We start from the raw sequence: 17,921 nt of genomic DNA on the forward strand, positions 1-17,921 counted from the left end.
TACACAGAAAAGTATAAAATGTATATGTTTATGTATGGTGATTTAAGGTACACAGATAACGGATTTCCACAAACATTAATACTGAGGAAGAATAAGGAGACTACATTTTTCTTCAGGCAGCTTATTATATCTGACTTTCAGGGTCCTTAAATATTGTCTTCATGGGAATTCTGACACAGCACATGGGACCCATTTTCTTAATGGGCAATGGTAATCAGTAACAGAATCTTAAAAGAAGCTTATTAACAACTGACTTTTTTACAGAACTTAATCTGCTATTTATTTTTCTGTATTAGCAAAGCTTACTCCCCAAATCCACATGCATATGTGTGTGTGTGTGTGTATGCACACTTTTGTGTATGTACACTTGCCTGAGTTTCTGGACTTTGCATATAAGCCATACATTGGTAAACAAACTATTTTCAGGGTTTCATAAATCACAGCAACAGTACATAAGCTCTCAGTCTAGACTTTTAATTTCAATACTTAACCAAGAGGCAAACAGTATGTACACCTTCCCCCCCTTTTTTAAGTTTTCAAGTATGTTGAGACTAGTTGTAGCCCACACATCATTAAGAAAGTGGTTTAAAGTGACCCTGCAAGAGATTACTCTTTTTTAAATTTTTTTATTTTTTTTGCAGAACTGGGGATTGAACTCAGGCCCCTGCGCTTGCCAGGGAAGTGCTTGTTCTACTGAGCCATCTCCCCGGCCCCCTGAGATTACTCTTTTGAAAAAATGTTAGTACCTTTGATTTTTCAGGAAATGGGCCAAGTCATCTAATTTGTGTTACAGTTCACTAATCTGGAGATTTGCTTATTATTCCAGTTTCTGCTCAGTACATTATATAAAGCTTGCCATATACATAACTTGACTTGAAAGAATGTTGACAAGAAGCCTATGTCTATTTGTGATCACAGCAAGGTACATAAATTCCAAATCAGAGCTGGGTGTAGCTCAGTGGGATAGTACTTGCCTAATATGTGCAAGGCCCTAGATTCAATCCCCAGCACTGTGCAAAAAAACCTCCCTTCAAAACCACAAATCAGTCATGGCTAAAAATAATTTTAAATCAAAATAATAACCCACAATGTGAAAAGTAGCATTTTGAAAGTAGTAGTAGAATACAATTTAACCCTTGAATACTTAATTATGCATGATCAACATAGAAGTCATTCTTACCATATCTGATAATAAGTGAATTAAACATAAATGCAAACATTTTTAAAAATATGATCTTCTCTTGCATATTAGAATCTTTTTCCACCCCCTAGTAAGTACATATAGAAAGAAAACCATGTTAACCTAGTAATGCTTGCAAAACTAGACACTAGAGGGAGTCTTAGGAACAAATACCCAACTAACTAAATTGGATAAATCAACCATGTTAAGAACAATGAGCTGGGTTTTTACTCACTGTAATTTATCTCTGTTGAATAATTTTAATTGTATAAATTTTATAATATATATTTTAAATAGCCTATGTACAAATTATCTTAAGAATTAAAATGTAAGTGATGGATTTCTTTTCATACATTATTTAGATCTTCAACATTATATTTCAAAATGCAATTTAATTCAGAGCACTTTCTTTCTCAAGTTATTTAACTAAATTTCCAACCTGATACGAAAGTCAGGAAAGTCTGGCCAGTATTTTCAAAGACGTAAAAAAGAGCGGCAATGAGAGGCTTGCCCAGATTCAAATAGGCGGCCGAGGGAGGGAAGCCAGATCGCCGAGTCGAAGCCCAGTGAGGAACTGTCCTACTGAAGTACTAAGTGCACTCAGCCAAGCTCCTCTCCACCTTCTGGAAATCATTGCTGAGGCAGCAAAGGCATGCTTTTGCTTCGTGTGAGAATTAGCAGCAGTGAGAGGCTCACTCACCCGGGCATCTCCCGTCACGCGACCCTTACCACACACAGAACGGAAGCCTTCCAAAGACATGCTAAGATTACCTACAACTCAAAGACTTGACAGCTGCGAATCAGAAACCCTGGAACTAGGATGCCATCTTAAGAGGCTTGGTAACTGTCTTACCCTCCATGAGTTAATTCCCTTTAGTCATACACTCTTATGTAGTCTACTTCAGCTACTTTTACACTGAAGGAAAAAATGCCAGTGAAGCAGAACAATGAGATCATGAAGATGGACTTTCTAAAGCAGAAATATACACTTAAGTAATTAAGACTCAATGAGGACTGCCAGCCTGGGCTATGTAGCAAGTTCAAAGCCTGCAAGACCTTGTCTCCCCCCAGCCCCGCAGAGAGACAATGAAGATGGAATTTTGATACCATGACCCTCTACTAAGATTCTAACAAATACTTTAAGCTCTTGTTGCACCAACCTCTACATTAGATAATTTCAATGAGTAGAAAAAAATGTCAGTTAACTACTACACTGAGCTGCTTTTTCTTGTACATAACTAATGACTCTCATGTGTATATGTAAAAGACTTAAGCGAGTACCCCATTAGTTGGTCTGCTTTAGCCTATCTTTTCGAGAACTAAGAAAGACTGATCTGTATATACTTATCAAATAAAGTTTCAAAAATATTTTTAATGAACTTTAGGGGACGCACTTGTTTTCTTTATATAAATGCCACTAAAACAAGGATTTCATTTATCTTGTCAAGCAAATACCTGAAATTCACACTACTGTCAATTATGAAAACTGCACAAATTAGAAATTTTGGAAAAATGTTTCCATTTTTTAGAAATATAAAGTATAAGACATTTTTGAATTTTATTTGAAAGTGTTTTAAAACTTAATAAAAAGAGAAAATTGTTTATGATATTTCAAAAAGGTTTAATTTTTCAAGTTCTATTTTACTATTACTTCTAAAATTAAGGTGCTGGGGCGATAGCTCAGTAGAGTAAGCACTTGCCTGGCAAGCGCAAGGGCCTGAGTTCAATCCCTAGTTCCACCAAAAAAAAAAAAAAAAAGAAAAACATAAAATTAAGGTGCTACTTATACAGTGATACTCAAAACATTGTAAGAGTTTATAAATCTCAGTTTAAAAATGTCAGTAATGTTCTAAGTATAGTACATTAGTATTACATAATGGCTTTTTAAACTGTTTATTATTCAGACATGTATTGTAAACTTTTGGGGAAAATATAGTCATTATTTTAGACCTAAAATTCATATAATCAATTTTTAGCTTAGTATAATATTCTAGCAATTTGATGTTGGCAGCAGCAGGAAGGTAGGGAAGTGATCAAATGTGTGTAGGTAGGACTGGGACTCAGGGCCTAAAGCAAACAAGCTACCTCAGTCCTGAGAAAAACATCCTGTCTGGGTCAGGTTGCCAGGCAGCCTTGTTCCACATGTTACTAACTTTGCAAAAGTATAAATAAAGGATGTTTTTGTTGTGCTGTGCGGGAGTTAGTCTTGCCCATCAGGCAGACTAGCAACTATGCAGCCCAGCTTTTGCCTTCTTGTCTTTCTCATTCTGCTGCCATGTCTCCCTGGGTGGGACCATTCACAGTAAGACCAGAGGATCCCTACAGTTAGAAAAAAGGAATTCTATTTCATGTCCTTAATGACAATGAGTATCACAAACAACAGTCAGCAAAATCTGACCTCTGCTGTGAACATTATGTGTCATCTACTGGGTAAGGTTCTTTCTGAACAAGACTGAACAAAGGCTCCACTAAATAAATCTTTACTGGGCAGCCACTAAATGTAGGAACCTTACTGTGCATGCAAGGATTAAAAACATATGACTCCATAGATTCTACTGCCTAATACTCAAATAATACAAAAAGTCATTTCAAATAACACGGGGAAGTATGCAACAGTTAAAACACAGTATGCTGGAAATACCCAGAAGACACCAGGCCCCGTCTAAGAGTCTGAAGGTTGAGAAAATGGGACACTGAGGAATCATGTGAATATCAGCTACTTAACACAACTAAGATAAGAATACTGGCATTCCAGACGAACCCCAGTGCAAGATAAGATGGGAAGTAACGTAGCATTGCTTTATGTGTGGACAAAAATCTAAGCAAGACGACAATTTTATAGAAAAAAGGCCACGAAAAGGCTGGAGAGGTGTATTAAGGACCACAAACGCCAGGCTGTACAAGCTGAGATTCTGTTTGGTAAGGCAGTGGCTAGATGTATAGGTGAGAGAGTCCCTTTGCTTTTTACCATCTTTCTGCTTGCACAGACAGACAGGTAACAGGAAGTTAAACCAGCGCCAACAAGAAATCAGAGGCCCAAACAAATGACGATTTAAAAAAAAGAAGAGAAGGTAACACCATAGGAATTTATAGTAGCTTCCAAATTGGTGTGAAAAGTAGAGGCAAGACTCAAACCAGAACTCGTAGGTTTCTCATACGAGCAAAACAGCACTGCAGATGACACTGACTTAGAAAACCTAGTTAGAATCCTTATGGCCCGTGCAGTGTTCAAAGGAAAAATACCTGCTGGGCCATCCACCCTTACTCTTCTACATCATCTCCTGTACTTTTTTTTATTAAGAAAAGAAAAAAGAAAAAAAAAAAAAAAAAAAAAAAAGCAAAGGCTGCTTATTGCAAAACCTGAATCTGATTTTCCTTAAAAATAAAGTTATGTTTCCAAATGGTTATCTAATTTAAGGCTAAATCATTAAGTTTACGTTGAACACATTGTCTACGCTAGCCAATTACCTACGACAATCTAAATCATTTCAATTATAATCATTGCATTCAAAGTAAATGTATTCATTATGGAAATAAACTACAAGATTTTTAATACTTCAAATTATAATACCATACCTAAATAGTTCCATGTGGTTGCTACTTTGTTACCTTTGAAAGACATCTGCTTTGTGTCAAAATTAATATGCTGAACTTACCAGATTACATTATAATGCATTTTTTAATTTTCACACAGCCAGGAGTCTTTTCTTCTTTGCTGATTTTTTTCAATCTGTATTGTCGAATCTCTCTCACCAATGTATAAAAAGCATCCTCCACTCTCTGCATTGTAAAACACAACTTCTTTAAAGTCCGTTTCATTGGTAAGAATAATGTATTGGGACAGCCATGTGCAAGAAGTTTGCAACTATCAGCTTTTAGAGTTTTTTTTTTTTAAACAGACATTGTTTGAATAAAATTGAGGATGCATTTTGAAAATATAGGCTAGAACCTGGTTTGCTCCAAAAGTTCTATTTTCTTTCTTTTTTTTTGGCAGGACCAGGGATTTAACTCAGGTCCTTGTGCTTGCCAGGGAAGCACTTATTCCACTGAGCCATCTCCCCAGCTCAAAAGTTCTATTTTCTAATGGAATTTCATTGCTTAAAAAATTGAATTTGGAGTTAGGGAGATTATGAAAAACTTACATTTATCAATTTATACAGTCATTTTAGTTTGCCAGTTAAGAAGTTTATGCCTATCAGGAACTATAACGCCTATCAATTACCTATTTATGTTGGGAAGGTAGGAGTAAGTGATGCAATAGGAATAGACAGTCTTTGTTAAAACACAAAGTATCTTGCAGTAACAGTGAGTCGACACTGAAATCTCAAAGTTTTATATTCAACTGTAAAACTCTGTAGCCAATTTTCTAACTCCACAACTAGAATTCTGAGTAAGATCTTTGTGGATGGATAGCTAAATTATTTAAATATTACATAAGGGCCATTTAACAAAATACTAAAATGTCACGAACTGTTTAAATTACACATAAGTGGGAGCAGTGCATTTTATCCTTTTTTTTTTTTTCAAGTTAAAAAACAAAACACTGAAGAACACTATTCAAACATGCTGGCTGTGTACCCACTCTTTTAATTTACATATTCTCATGTGGGTTTATCCAGCTAGGGCTACAATAAGAAAGCTGTATAACAAGTACATTCCTATAAATCCACCCCGGAGATGGGAGTTGTCATTTTTCCTAGCTTGGAAAATTAGGCAGTTGCCTAAGGGGACAAAGCACTTGACTCCCTATAATGCTAGTCAAAGCAGAAAAACACAGCATCAAAGTAAGGGTTTCCATCTAAAAGAGAAAAGCACATTTCTATTAATCTGCAGGTACTGCGGATTAGCTTGAAACAACTGACATATGTGTTTACCTTCTAAAAGATATGAAGGCTTAGGAAAGCTGGCATATTTTACTACACATTTAATTTTAAGTTTATTGTACTTATTTCATTTTAAGAGTGAACTGAATCACCTTGGGCATCACCTACTTTAACTTTCTGCAATTCGTAACATCAGTGTTCCCACTGAACAGAATATGACAAATGAACGTGTCCCAGCGCCTACAACAAAGCTGGGAGATACCAGCAGAATGATTTGCAGTTTTGCACATAACGAGGCACAAAATTAGCCACTAGGTATTCAGGGCAGTAAGTCAGTAACAGTGCATAATACAATCATTTGTATTATGCTGAAGTCATTTGTACATTTACTGTTAACTACAGTTAAGAAAAGACTAACTTCAACTCTTCAACTGAATTGAATTCTTTGGGGAATATTTTTACAAACCTTAAGAGTACCTAAGAACTGCTTCACTAAAGTTCAGTTATTTATCCTTAAAAGTTTTCATAAGATTAAGTTTCAGTTACGAAGCAGGCATCTATATATGATTGTATGCTAAAATGTGTATTTCAAGCTTTTAACATACCATCCAGGGATATGTTTTCTATTCAACAACCTAACAATACAAATCTTACAGCTCAAGAAAATTTTATCTTGTTTTTAATGGAATCATTTTAGTTAACCAGCTAGCAAAGCCAACTAGAAATAAAAATTTCCAATTTTTTTTAGCATTAAATGTGTTGGTGCTTTACATCTGCACGTGTACTTGTTCAGAAAAGCTTTCAGTACTTCCTACATACCATTCTAAAATAAGTTTATCTTTATTCATTTGTCCTTGAAACAATTATACATTAGAAATTCATTATTAAGCAAAATAAGTAATCTTTTTTGTTTGTTTTTGTTTTTGAGGTACTGGGGATTGAACTCAGGACCCTGCGCTTGCCAGGGAAGCACTTATTCTACTGAGCTATCTCCCCGGCCCCAAAATAAGTAATTTAAGACACTAAGATGACTCTTGTAAAGCATGTAAAAATGTAAAAGAGCTGTCTCTTGACAGTTTTATAAATGTTTTCAATTTGAAAATCAATGCAAGTTAAAAAGTATGCATTTGGACTTCTCTATAGGTAATTATACACAAACCAGGTAAGAGCTTATATTTTCTTAAAATGTTCAAGAATGTAAACTTTGTTTCCTGTTTAAAAAAAAAGTACAAGGTCATTGTAGAAGTATTAAATATACTACTAGGAGGATAACAGGGTATTTATCCTCTATTAATTTAGCAAAGCTGTTTTGATTGTAACTTATTTCTACAATCAGTTTGAATGTGCCTGCTTCCTCACTGTAAGCAGCCCCATCACCAATGCCACAGTGTATGATTTTTGTTTCTAGCAATGCAGAGAGAGAGAACTGGAAGCTAAGAATTAAGAGATCATTCCCACCACCAAAAATTCAGGGTTAAGACCTCAGGGCCTAAGAGCACACCAAACAATTGTTTTTCCAGAATGACTTCTTCCAGTTCATTTTATCTGATAAGAAATTTAATTTAACAAATCTGTTACTTGCCATCATTTTTCAGAATTGAACTAGTTATTTAAGATATTTTAAAAAATCAGACTGCTATCAAGAGAACAGAAGGAGGCCGAGGCATATGGATCACAAGTTTGAACCTAGTCTAGGCAACTCAGTGAGACCCTGACTCAAAAGATTAAAGAAGAGCAGAGGACTTAAGTAGCCTGGGGCGAAGGCAGTGGCTCAATTCCCAACATCAACCCCCAAGAGAAGGGGAAGGCAGGGCAGGGTGAGGAGAGGGAGGACAGAGGGCGCTACAACACGCAAATATTGTTATTTGTCTACACCTTACCACTGGTACTGGATATTTTTGAAAACTGCTATAACTGCACAAAACTATGGAAAAGAAGGCTTCATATTTCATATTCAAAAGTCTGAAGATAATTTCTGAAAATTATGTGTAGCTCAAACATTGTGACCAGCTGCTAATAAGCTCTTAATTAGTACTTAGTGATTTATCTTTAAAAATACAGCTTACTGCTATATATACTCACTTTCAAATGTCACTTACTAAATTCTAAGAACAAATGAAGATATTTAGGATAATTGCATACATATTTAAATATTAATATTTCAAGTCAAGAGATCTGACAATATTTTCGACTTAAATATTATAAAAGACTTGTAAGGATAGAAAAATAGCCCTCCATAATGTAGAAAATGTTGTTAACAGATAGGATTATTCCTAATGCCTATGCTTTCACTGAGATTCGATTTTATCAAGTATTTGTTCCTTTGAATCAGCAAAAATTTTTCAAGACAATAACATATCAAATACCTTATTTATATAAATACTAAAATAACAGCTTCTCTAGAAAAGGGACTTAAGGAACAAGATGACTCTACGAAACAACTTGCATCCTGACATTCTGATGAATCTTACAAAATGATAGCCATCTCAGGCAGCACTGAAGTACAATAGTGACACCACCCGGGAGGGTACGCACAGTGTACAGCAAGTGCTCAGTAACTGTCGTCTTCTTTTTTTTTTTGTAAGTGTCTTCTTTTTAACTCGTAAGAAACCAAAGTTCAAAATACCGAAACACAACATCAAAATACAGATATGGCACACAAGGCTTTTTGTTTTGCTTTATTTTTATGATAAACTTTCTTTAATGTCTTTATCAATTTTATGTATCTAGAAACCAATACCAAAACCAGAAAAGTAATCACTCAACATTATTAAATTTGAAAACTAATTTTTAATTATATTCAAAGTAAAACCACCAGAATGCAAAACAGCTGAATCAGGCATAGCAAATACTCGCAAGTCTGCTCTGTCATCTACTTTACTAAATCTCTCCATTTTTAAGATTTTAGCTGACTGCAAACTCAAAGCTGATTCCCAGTGGGTACATGTTTCAGTTGTGTTTTGGTTTTTCCCAGTACTGGGGATTGACCTTGTACTTGCCAGGCAAGGGCTTAGTCTAGTGAGCCAAGTTTTACCAGCTTCTGCCAGCACTGCTGTGTGCTACCCAGAGAGACCAGGAAAATCCTCACTTTCCAGAGAAATGTGAAAGGAAGTAGCAGCCTTCTACACCAGAAACACAGAGACCAAGTGTAACGTACTAGTGGAAAATAACTGCTTTCCATTCAGATAAAGACTAAAATACTAGAAAGAATGTAGGTGAGTATTTGGCCAGGTAATAGGTATTTTGAAATTATAAGACAATTAAATTGGTAAGAAAGTATTTATTATTTATGTATTATTTATATTGTTTTATTATATATTTTTATTTATTAATTATACATATTCTACAATGCAATACACAGTACCACAGTAACATTTCTATTTTTCCCTTCCATAAAATATGTACTTTTAACTTTAAAATTAATAGTACTCAAATTCTTCTTTAAACTTTTAGTTGCAAGTCTAGCCTAACTTCCAGTGTCTAAAAGCATCAGGGATTAACATAATGCTTCTCTGAAGTATTCATGCTCTTGGCTCTTGAGTAAGGCCAAAATAGGGCAAATATGCAGGCCAAATACACCCACCTGTTTTGGTTGTAATTTAATTTGGTTGTAATTGTTGTAATTTAAAGAGTTACTTAAAAAGAAAAAAAAAAACAGCACTTGCAGCCTTCCAAGCCCCAAATAATTAGTATCTGATCCTTTACAGAAAAGCTGCCAGTCCTTAGCTGCCAGAACTTCTAAGTGAGCATTCTTTGGGTGCGAGGATGAATGGAATTCTTTGCAGTGTTCATGCTCTCAGCTCATGAGTAAGACCAAACATTAAGACACTGGCTAAGTAGCAGGAAAGATATAATGAGGCTGTTCATATTTTATTCAAATGACAAACCAAATAATAGATGAGTAATGAAATACTCTGCAAAAGATAGGGCTTCAAATCTTCACAAAAACTGGAGATGTAAAATTCACTAAAATGTACATACTGTGTATAAAAAAAAAAAAAAACCTATTTGGAATAGCTCTTCAAAGTCTTCCAAAAGCATATAAATATTGAATTAACTTCAAAAATAAAAGGTGAATCAACGTTTAAAAGCAAATTTGCTTCTCTCCCTTTTTTCCCTCCCAATCTTATATATTTGGTACAGGGTCTCACTACACAGCTCAGACTTGAAGTGACTTGCAGTGATCCTCCTGTTTTTAGGCTCCCCAGGCCTGGGATTACAGGCTCACACCCCCACACCTTGTCGGGGTCATGGGCTCCATGTGCCCTGGGTGGGGCCGGCGCAGCATGTGTTCTTACAGATTGAACCCTGGTCCCTGTACTTGCCTAAGTAGGCGCGTACTCGGCCAAGCTCTCGCCAGCCCAGCAAATTCATGTCTAATCAAATCAAAAAGTCCACTTGATAACAAAACAAAACAAACAAAAAAGCCTAAGCTATATAGTTCATCAGCATGTTCTACATAAAGAATTAAGACAGGGTAAGCTGGGCATGGTGGCACAAGCCTATAATCTCAACACTCAGGCTGAGGCAGGAGGATCTCGAAGAATTTGAGGCCTGCTTGGGTTACAAAGTGAGTTCAAGGCCATCCTGAACTGCATAGTGAGACCCTGTCTCAAAAAGACAAATGATGATGATGATAATAATAATAATGATACCTATTAAAATGATCCACCTAAATTTCTAAAAGTAGATTTAGGCTAATTTGTATCTATATCACATACCTTTCTAAAACTAAAAATACCAAGGCCACAAAACAGTATAAAACCTAAAAACTTATTTTGAAAGGAAGACTGGTAATTTTCTGATCAATTATGAATGTTGCGGTACATTAAAGCATGAATGTCAAACAGCAAGAATCAATCAGCATGTCTGAGGCAGCAATCATACAATGAAAGGAGAGCGAGCCACATTTTACTTTTGTCCATGACAGTAGAGAAAAAAAACACTGTGGGATCCAGACGACCCTTGGATGTCACTCTTGCCTTCCCACACAGTGATCTGTGTACCAAAATCAGCACCATGGGGGACTTGTTGGAAATGCACGATTCACAGGTCTCAGAACCCCACAGAATCAGAACCTGGCTTTGAACCAGCCCACCACCTGTCTTATACTATACACACGTGCATGCGTGCTGAAGTACAAAAGCACTTGTCTTGCAGCCTTTTGTATTAGGGAGTCTCGTGATTTTTCACAACAACTAAAGCTTACTAGCCTCAAATTCACCTTTTAACAATTTTAATGAATGCAGGCATAATAAAATGTGAATGGTAGAATTTAGGCATTAGCTTTGCAAATGTGTTCAATAAAATTCTTCCAAATTTTATATCTGAACTTTTAACAAAATACTAGGAGAAAAAAATGTTACAATTGTGTTTTCTGAGTTCCTTCTCTTGAGGAAAATTGAGTTAACTGGTCAAAGAAGATGAGTAAAAAGAAAGTAAAAACCAAGCCTCTTCCCAATCTGTAGAATCTGGGAATGGACTTGAACAAAGCCTTCCTTGGGTATGAAGTGGTGCACACCAAGTCTTCCTTTAATGTACGAGGAGCTGTCAGCAAGGCCGCCATACACAGTGGACTTGCATGATGGCCAAAAGACAGGGAAACACTTAAAAGAGAATTCTCTGTCTTTTTTTTCTCTGTGTACCAAATTTGTACAAGCAAGGGGTACATATGATGTCCTGCTAGGGACACAAGGTATATGTCCCAGCTGACAATTTTAAACTTAACAAGTTTTAGAGAATCATTGTTTTTGGCTTCTACTTGTAACTAGAAAAAGCACAAAACAAATTAAATTAATCTATTACAATGGAAATTGTATTCCATCATGTCTTTATATATTTGTTTCTAGAATATTTTTCCTTATGTTACATTTATTTCACACAAAAATCTATTTAAATAATATCAACTGAAATTATTTTACCCAGAGAAAAAGTAATTTTAAAAACTGAGTTTTGAAACAAAATTCAATTTTAATTTAGAGGGGTCTTTTGTCAGAACAGTGAACTAATGATTAGCTGAAAAGTTTTACATACTTTTTAAGTTGTCCTTTGCTTCAAAAACAAAAAATACCTCAAAAAAATTCTTCCATGCCAAAACTCTGCAAACACAACACAAACAACTCTAGAAGCAAAAAATCTAATTCTGTGAAAAGTCCTTCCAAAACAGGAAACATAGAATTTGTTCTCATTCTTTGTCTTCAGGAATAAAACAGAAAAATCTCTACCTTTCTTGATTCCTAAACATGAGATGATTTCAGAATTAAAATTTTCAGCCAATAGTATCATGATCATTAGATTAAGCACTGCTCTCAATAAAAACATTTAACCTTGTTTCATTTCCTATCTTAGAATAGAAAAAATTCAGTAAGTTACATTAAGTGATTTAATATATAACAGCAGTATGCTAGCAGCTGTGTATGTTTATTAATGTTCTTGCCTGTCTCCAAAATGATACTCCCAGAATATATATTAATAAACATGATTAATGATTAAAATCATGATATGTATTGTCAGAAACACATTCATATTTACTCCAGATTTACTTACCTGTCTTGTCTTTGCTGACGTTTCAATAAAAGGAATTCCGTAACTTCTTGCTAAGTCCTGAGCTTGTTTTGTGTCTACTGTTCTAGAAGGCAAATCACATTTATTTCCTACTAGGACCATAGGTACGTCTTCAGAGTCTTTAACTCTTTTAATTTGTTCTCTGAGAAAGAAAAAAAGTTATGGTAGAGGTATTAGTAAACCCCAAAATCATTCAAAAAATGTCATGTCATAAGTCCTAAATTTTGCCTTACAAAATTCTGCATTTTGCCACAACTTTTACCTTATGAATACTTTTCATATAGTTCCTAATCTCTACCTTATCAAATTTCCTTACTGGTTATTTTCTAGTTACCTGCAGAGGCACAGTAAAACTCTAACAGGTTCACATGCACGTAGATCATGATTAGAGAGAAAATACTGAACCTAACTTAAAATTGTATATGTTTACTGAAATATGAAGTACAGAGTTAATGTAACTTTCACATTTCGGTAATCACCTCTTACCATGGGGTACACGTGGCCAGAACCTTCCATGGACTCCTTTTTTCTCCCCCCAGCACTGGGGATTGAACTCAGGACCCTGCGCTTGCCAGGCAGGCACTTATTCTACTGAGCCATCTCCCCAGCCCCTCCCATGGACTCGACATGGCAGACAGTACTAAACTCTCTATACACTGTTGTATCCTAGACATGCACATTAATTACAAAGTCTAATTTATGAATCAGACATAACATACTAACAATAATTAATAAAACAACAACCTGTCGTAATAAAGGCTACATAAAACTCATTAACTGATTACTTACTGAATTTTTTCCATTTAATATTTTCAGACCCCAGTTGAATCTAAGTGAAACTGTGGATAAGAGAACTGTACTTTCACAAAAAGAAAGTGACAAATGGAAAGACTTGTGTTTCTATATGGGCAACTCTGAAATTATTACACTGTTCAATTAAAAGCCATCTACTGCTGCACATGGAGTGTGCATAACAACACAGAAGTCTCTGGAGTTGAGCAGGCCTAGGTTTCAACCCAGCACCACTACTGCCACTGATACCATCTGGAACAAGTTACTCAGCTACCGATTCTCAGGAACCTCACTTGTAAAGTGGGAATGTTACGTACCTCACAGAAGTTATTTTAAAATTTAAATTAGATAATATATGCATTGCAATTAGGAAACAATGAATGAAAGCTACAATTACTTCTCAATGCTATCTTATTATATTTGACTTGAACCCACCTATAATGGTGAATATCTTCAAAAGATTTAGTATTATTTATGGCAAATACACAAAGAAAGCCCTCCCCAGTCCTCATGTACTGGTCCCTCATTGCACTGTACTCCTCTTGACCTGCTGTGTCGAGAATATCCAAGAGACAGGTTTCTCCATCAATTACTACTTGTTTCCTGTAGGAATCCTGAGAAGGGAGAAACACAGTCTGGATTATTATAGATAGTGCACCCTTTAAAAAGGTGTTGCATACAACAACACAAAGACAACCCTATCACAATGGGCAAAGAACGCAAATATTTCTTCCAAGATACACAAATGGCCTATAAGCACATAAAAAGATAGCTGAGGTCCTCATGAGCCTCTGTAAAGCAGAACTGTGAGACACTCCCTAGCACCTGTAAGGATGGCCACTGTTGCAAAATAAAAATAAAACACAACAGTACCAGAAAATAACAAGTGTAGGTGAGAAGATGTGAGAAACTGGAATCGTTCAACAGCAGCGCTGCTGGGAATGTAAAATGGTTCAGCTATACTGGAGAATAGCTTGGCAGCTCCTTGCAAAGTTAACAGTAGAATTACGATGTTCTTCAACAGTTCCATTCCAAGGCACGTCACTAGAAAAGAAAGTAGACTCGAGGTATCTGTACACCAGTGTCTATGACAGCCTCTACCATAGGCAAAATGTAGAAACAACCTGTCTGTTAACAGACAGTTACACAACATTGTAGTGGTGCTGCAACATTTTGAATATACCTGATATCACTAACTTACACACTCAAAATGGCTATAGTGGTAAATTTTGGGTTATGTGGCTCTTTCTACAAGAGTGATTTTTAAAAACTGTCATATGGAGAATCAAGAACAGAACTGTATACTGGTAATAAAAAAAATCTACCTGGAAGAAATTATTACCAAAATAGAATACTTCTATAATTCTATCACACAGGATAATTTATATCCAAGAAAAATCAATTTACAAGTAACTGTCACAAATCTGCTTTATTTATAGTCAAAAGAATACACACCAGAATAGTCAATAAATGGGATTCTAATGGCCTTACCCACTTGTGAAAGAAAATCCTGGAAACAGTATCTAACCACCGGATGGGTATTTAAAGGGCACAACTGTTGCGCCTGCAAACTCAGAGAGCCTTCTATTAAAAAGATGGAGGTGGAGGTGGGGAAAGCAGAGAAAGAAAAGAGAAAGGAGGAGAGAGGGTGGGGGAAAGGAGAGCGAGAGAAGGACACGGAGATTTTCAAGACTATGCAACTGTACGACTAGTCAGAGGGCTGGCGGCGCTGTCAGTGGCAGAGTGCGTCCCGAGCATGCCCGAGACGCGAAGCTCAACAAGCGGCGTGTATCGCCTGCACGCACGCACACATGTGGTGTGGTGCGTCAAGCGCACGCAGAGTGTGGCGCGTCAGCAGGATCCTGAAACAAAGATCTGATTTTCCTCTGACTTTTAAGTGATACTGATACTTAAAATTTCACATACTCTACCAAAATAGGCCTCAAAAAATAAGGAAAGGGGATAGTATCACATGAAGCCGTGGGGTAAGAGGCAGAGCTGACAACAGGTATAAAGTACACATAAAGATACTATTTCTTGTTGTCCTGCAAGACGTAACTGCCCTGAGGACACAAGTTACTTTGTGGGCCACTGCATCATGTGGGGGAAGGCCAAGCCATGAGTTTAGTAAAGTGTTCAAAACTGTTCACAGTATAAGGAGAACACAAAGGTACATACATATATGGTATCACCCCAACCAAATGTGTACGTAGTTGTATAAATGCATCTGTATGTCTATACTTACAACCTGGTGGCAAATACAACAAAAGACGTTGAGAGGCTGTCTTTGATGGAGATGATTACGGGAGACCTATCTCCTGCTTCTCTCACGGTGCCAATACTAGATGCTGCAATCAGTTTCTTTCTTTAGATTTCATTAAAATTTTTTTATAGGACCAGCGAGTTAGCTTAGCAGACTAAGCACCTGCTTTGGCAAGTGCAAGGATGAGGGTTTGATCCCCAGTCTTGCATGCTGAGCGAGCCCTGCTCTTGGAGCTTGCTCAGCCCACCACTGAGTCTGGTGTGGTGGAACATGCCTGCAATCCCAGGGCTGGGGAGGCTGAGACAGGAAGATCACTAGGAGTTTGAACTTTGCAGCGAGACTATGTTTCAAAGAAAAAAAGAAGAAAAATAAATAAATAAATAAAAAAGCAGTCAGGAAAAAAAGATGGATACACTTTCTAATGAAGCTTTTAAACAAACATTTGACAGTTTTAACCTACTCACTTGATTTAACTACTTGAAAGAATTTGAAGGTTATAAACTGAAAACCTGAGTTCTGTTTTTTAAAAGGTCAGTTTGTGTGTATGGGGGGGGGGGACACGGACTGAACGCCCAGGGCCTCTCCATACTAGGCAAGTGCTCCACCTCCAACCCAAAACCAGTATTTTTGAAAAATAATAAAAAGGCAGGAATTAAGGGTATAGCGTTTTATACTCAAGTTATTGCCCAGGTGTGACTCAGATGATGTAGAAGTGACCAAAAGTCTTCTCTCCCCTACCATTGTTCAGTTCTCGTCCTGTATGTACCAGTGCGCACTACAGTTACCCAGCCACACACACATTAAAAAAAAAAAAAAAAAAAAATCTTAAAATGTCTTACAAAAACAAGTAAAAGTTTAAGATATTATTAATTTGATTAAGAATGAAATTACAAAGTTTAAGTTACAAAATACTATGCACAATGAAATAAATGGTACCTTTGGGGTGCGTACAATATGAAAACTACTCTGTGAAAATGTAACCAAAATAATACAGAGATTTAAAAATATTTACAAGGAAGAGTTTAAGATTAGGGAGAAGAAAGTTCTATTAAGCTTGTGTCTTACAAGGGAAGAGTTAAAGCAAATGTAGCCAAAAGCTATAGACAAAGCTAGCTGATACACAAATAGTGGTCAATATATTACTTTTCCACATAGCATTAAGTGTATACCCTATTTTCACCTGTTTTTTACATTAACTTCTGATTTTTAGGGAAGTATTGTATATCCTAGTTTACCATTTGCCTCTGAATGTTCTCGTAACAGCTTCTCAATGCTGTTTTCATGAACAGAAACTTATCTGCAGATAGATTAAAAGAAATTTGAAAGCTCAGGCAAAATCATTCTAGGATAAACTCACTGACCAGAAAAGCAGTTTGTCATTTTGTATTATAGTGAGTACTGACCAAATATTCACATGCTCACCTTTTAACTTGGTTTAACCAACTTAACTTCGTTTCCAATCCAGGCAGTAAGTCTGATTCAAGATACAGTAGACAAAAACTCTAAAGAAACTACAGGTAGTAACTTTTCTAAACGGAATCATAATACTTTTTGGGGAACAGGGCTGGGTATTGAGCCCAGGTGCACTCTTACCACTGAGCCACACCCCAGCTGCTTTTATTTCTTGAGAGGCAAGTTCTCACTAAATTGCCCAAGCTAGCCTTGAATGTATGATATTCCTGCTTCACCCTCCTGCGGAGCTGGGATTACAGGCATGTGCCACCACACCTAGGCCCTACTGCTCTGAGCAGTAATTACAACAGTCAACATTTACAGAGCTCTTATATGTCAGATACTGTGATACGAGTATTACAAGCATTATCTCACTTAATCTCCACCTTCAGACTTTTGATTCTATCAGGCGCTTCTGCTAGTACAGTTAGGACTACTAAATATTAGCTAATGTATTATCGGTGTAGAGGGGTATTTCTGAAATTCTTTGCAGTTTTCTTAATGTGTTAAGTATTATAAGAACATCTATAGGAGGAAATAAGAAATTTACTCTTTTAATGCTCCAATATTTTATGTTACTCTTACAAAAAATTATTTGAATCCATCATAAAGATGTGTTCCACACTACTGGTTATTATTATTTTTTAATGTATTTGGTACAGGACCTCACTACACAGCTCAGACTTGTAGTGATCCTCCTGTTTTCAGCCTCCCCAGTGCTGGGATTACAGGCATGTGCCACCACGCCTGCTCTCAGTGGCTGGCTCAGTGTGCCCAGGGTGTGGCTAGCACGGCACCACTGCCGGGGATTGAACTCCGCTCCCTGCGCTTGCCTAAGTAGGCACTT

The 17,921-nt window shown here is 36.4% G+C and overlaps 1 protein-coding gene across 3 annotated transcripts in view; it reads right to left on the reverse strand.

The window, feature by feature from the left end:
- Nucleotides 1-17,921, reverse strand: part of Kras (KRAS proto-oncogene, GTPase) — a 31,266-nt gene that overhangs the window by 4,197 nt on the left and 9,148 nt on the right. Inside the window, exons 2-5 of one of the 3 annotated variants that reach the window (XM_004634562.3) lie at nucleotides 13,795-13,973; nucleotides 12,550-12,709; nucleotides 4,845-4,960; nucleotide 4,440 (exon numbers count right to left, since the gene is read on the reverse strand). In XM_004634562.3, the coding sequence (XP_004634619.1) occupies nucleotide 4,440; nucleotides 4,845-4,960; nucleotides 12,550-12,709; nucleotides 13,795-13,973 (456 nt within the window). Of the gene's footprint in view, nucleotides 1-4,439; nucleotides 4,441-4,836; nucleotides 4,961-12,549; nucleotides 12,710-13,794; nucleotides 13,974-17,921 lie in introns of all 3 variants that reach the window. The other 2 variants (XM_004634563.3, XM_004634564.3) reach the window with 2 other exon arrangements.

Source organism: Octodon degus, unplaced genomic scaffold (genome assembly GCF_000260255.1).
Source record: "Octodon degus isolate 3935 unplaced genomic scaffold, OctDeg1.0 scaffold00064, whole genome shotgun sequence".
In the NCBI taxonomy this organism is placed as follows: Eukaryota; Metazoa; Chordata; class Mammalia; order Rodentia; family Octodontidae; genus Octodon; species Octodon degus.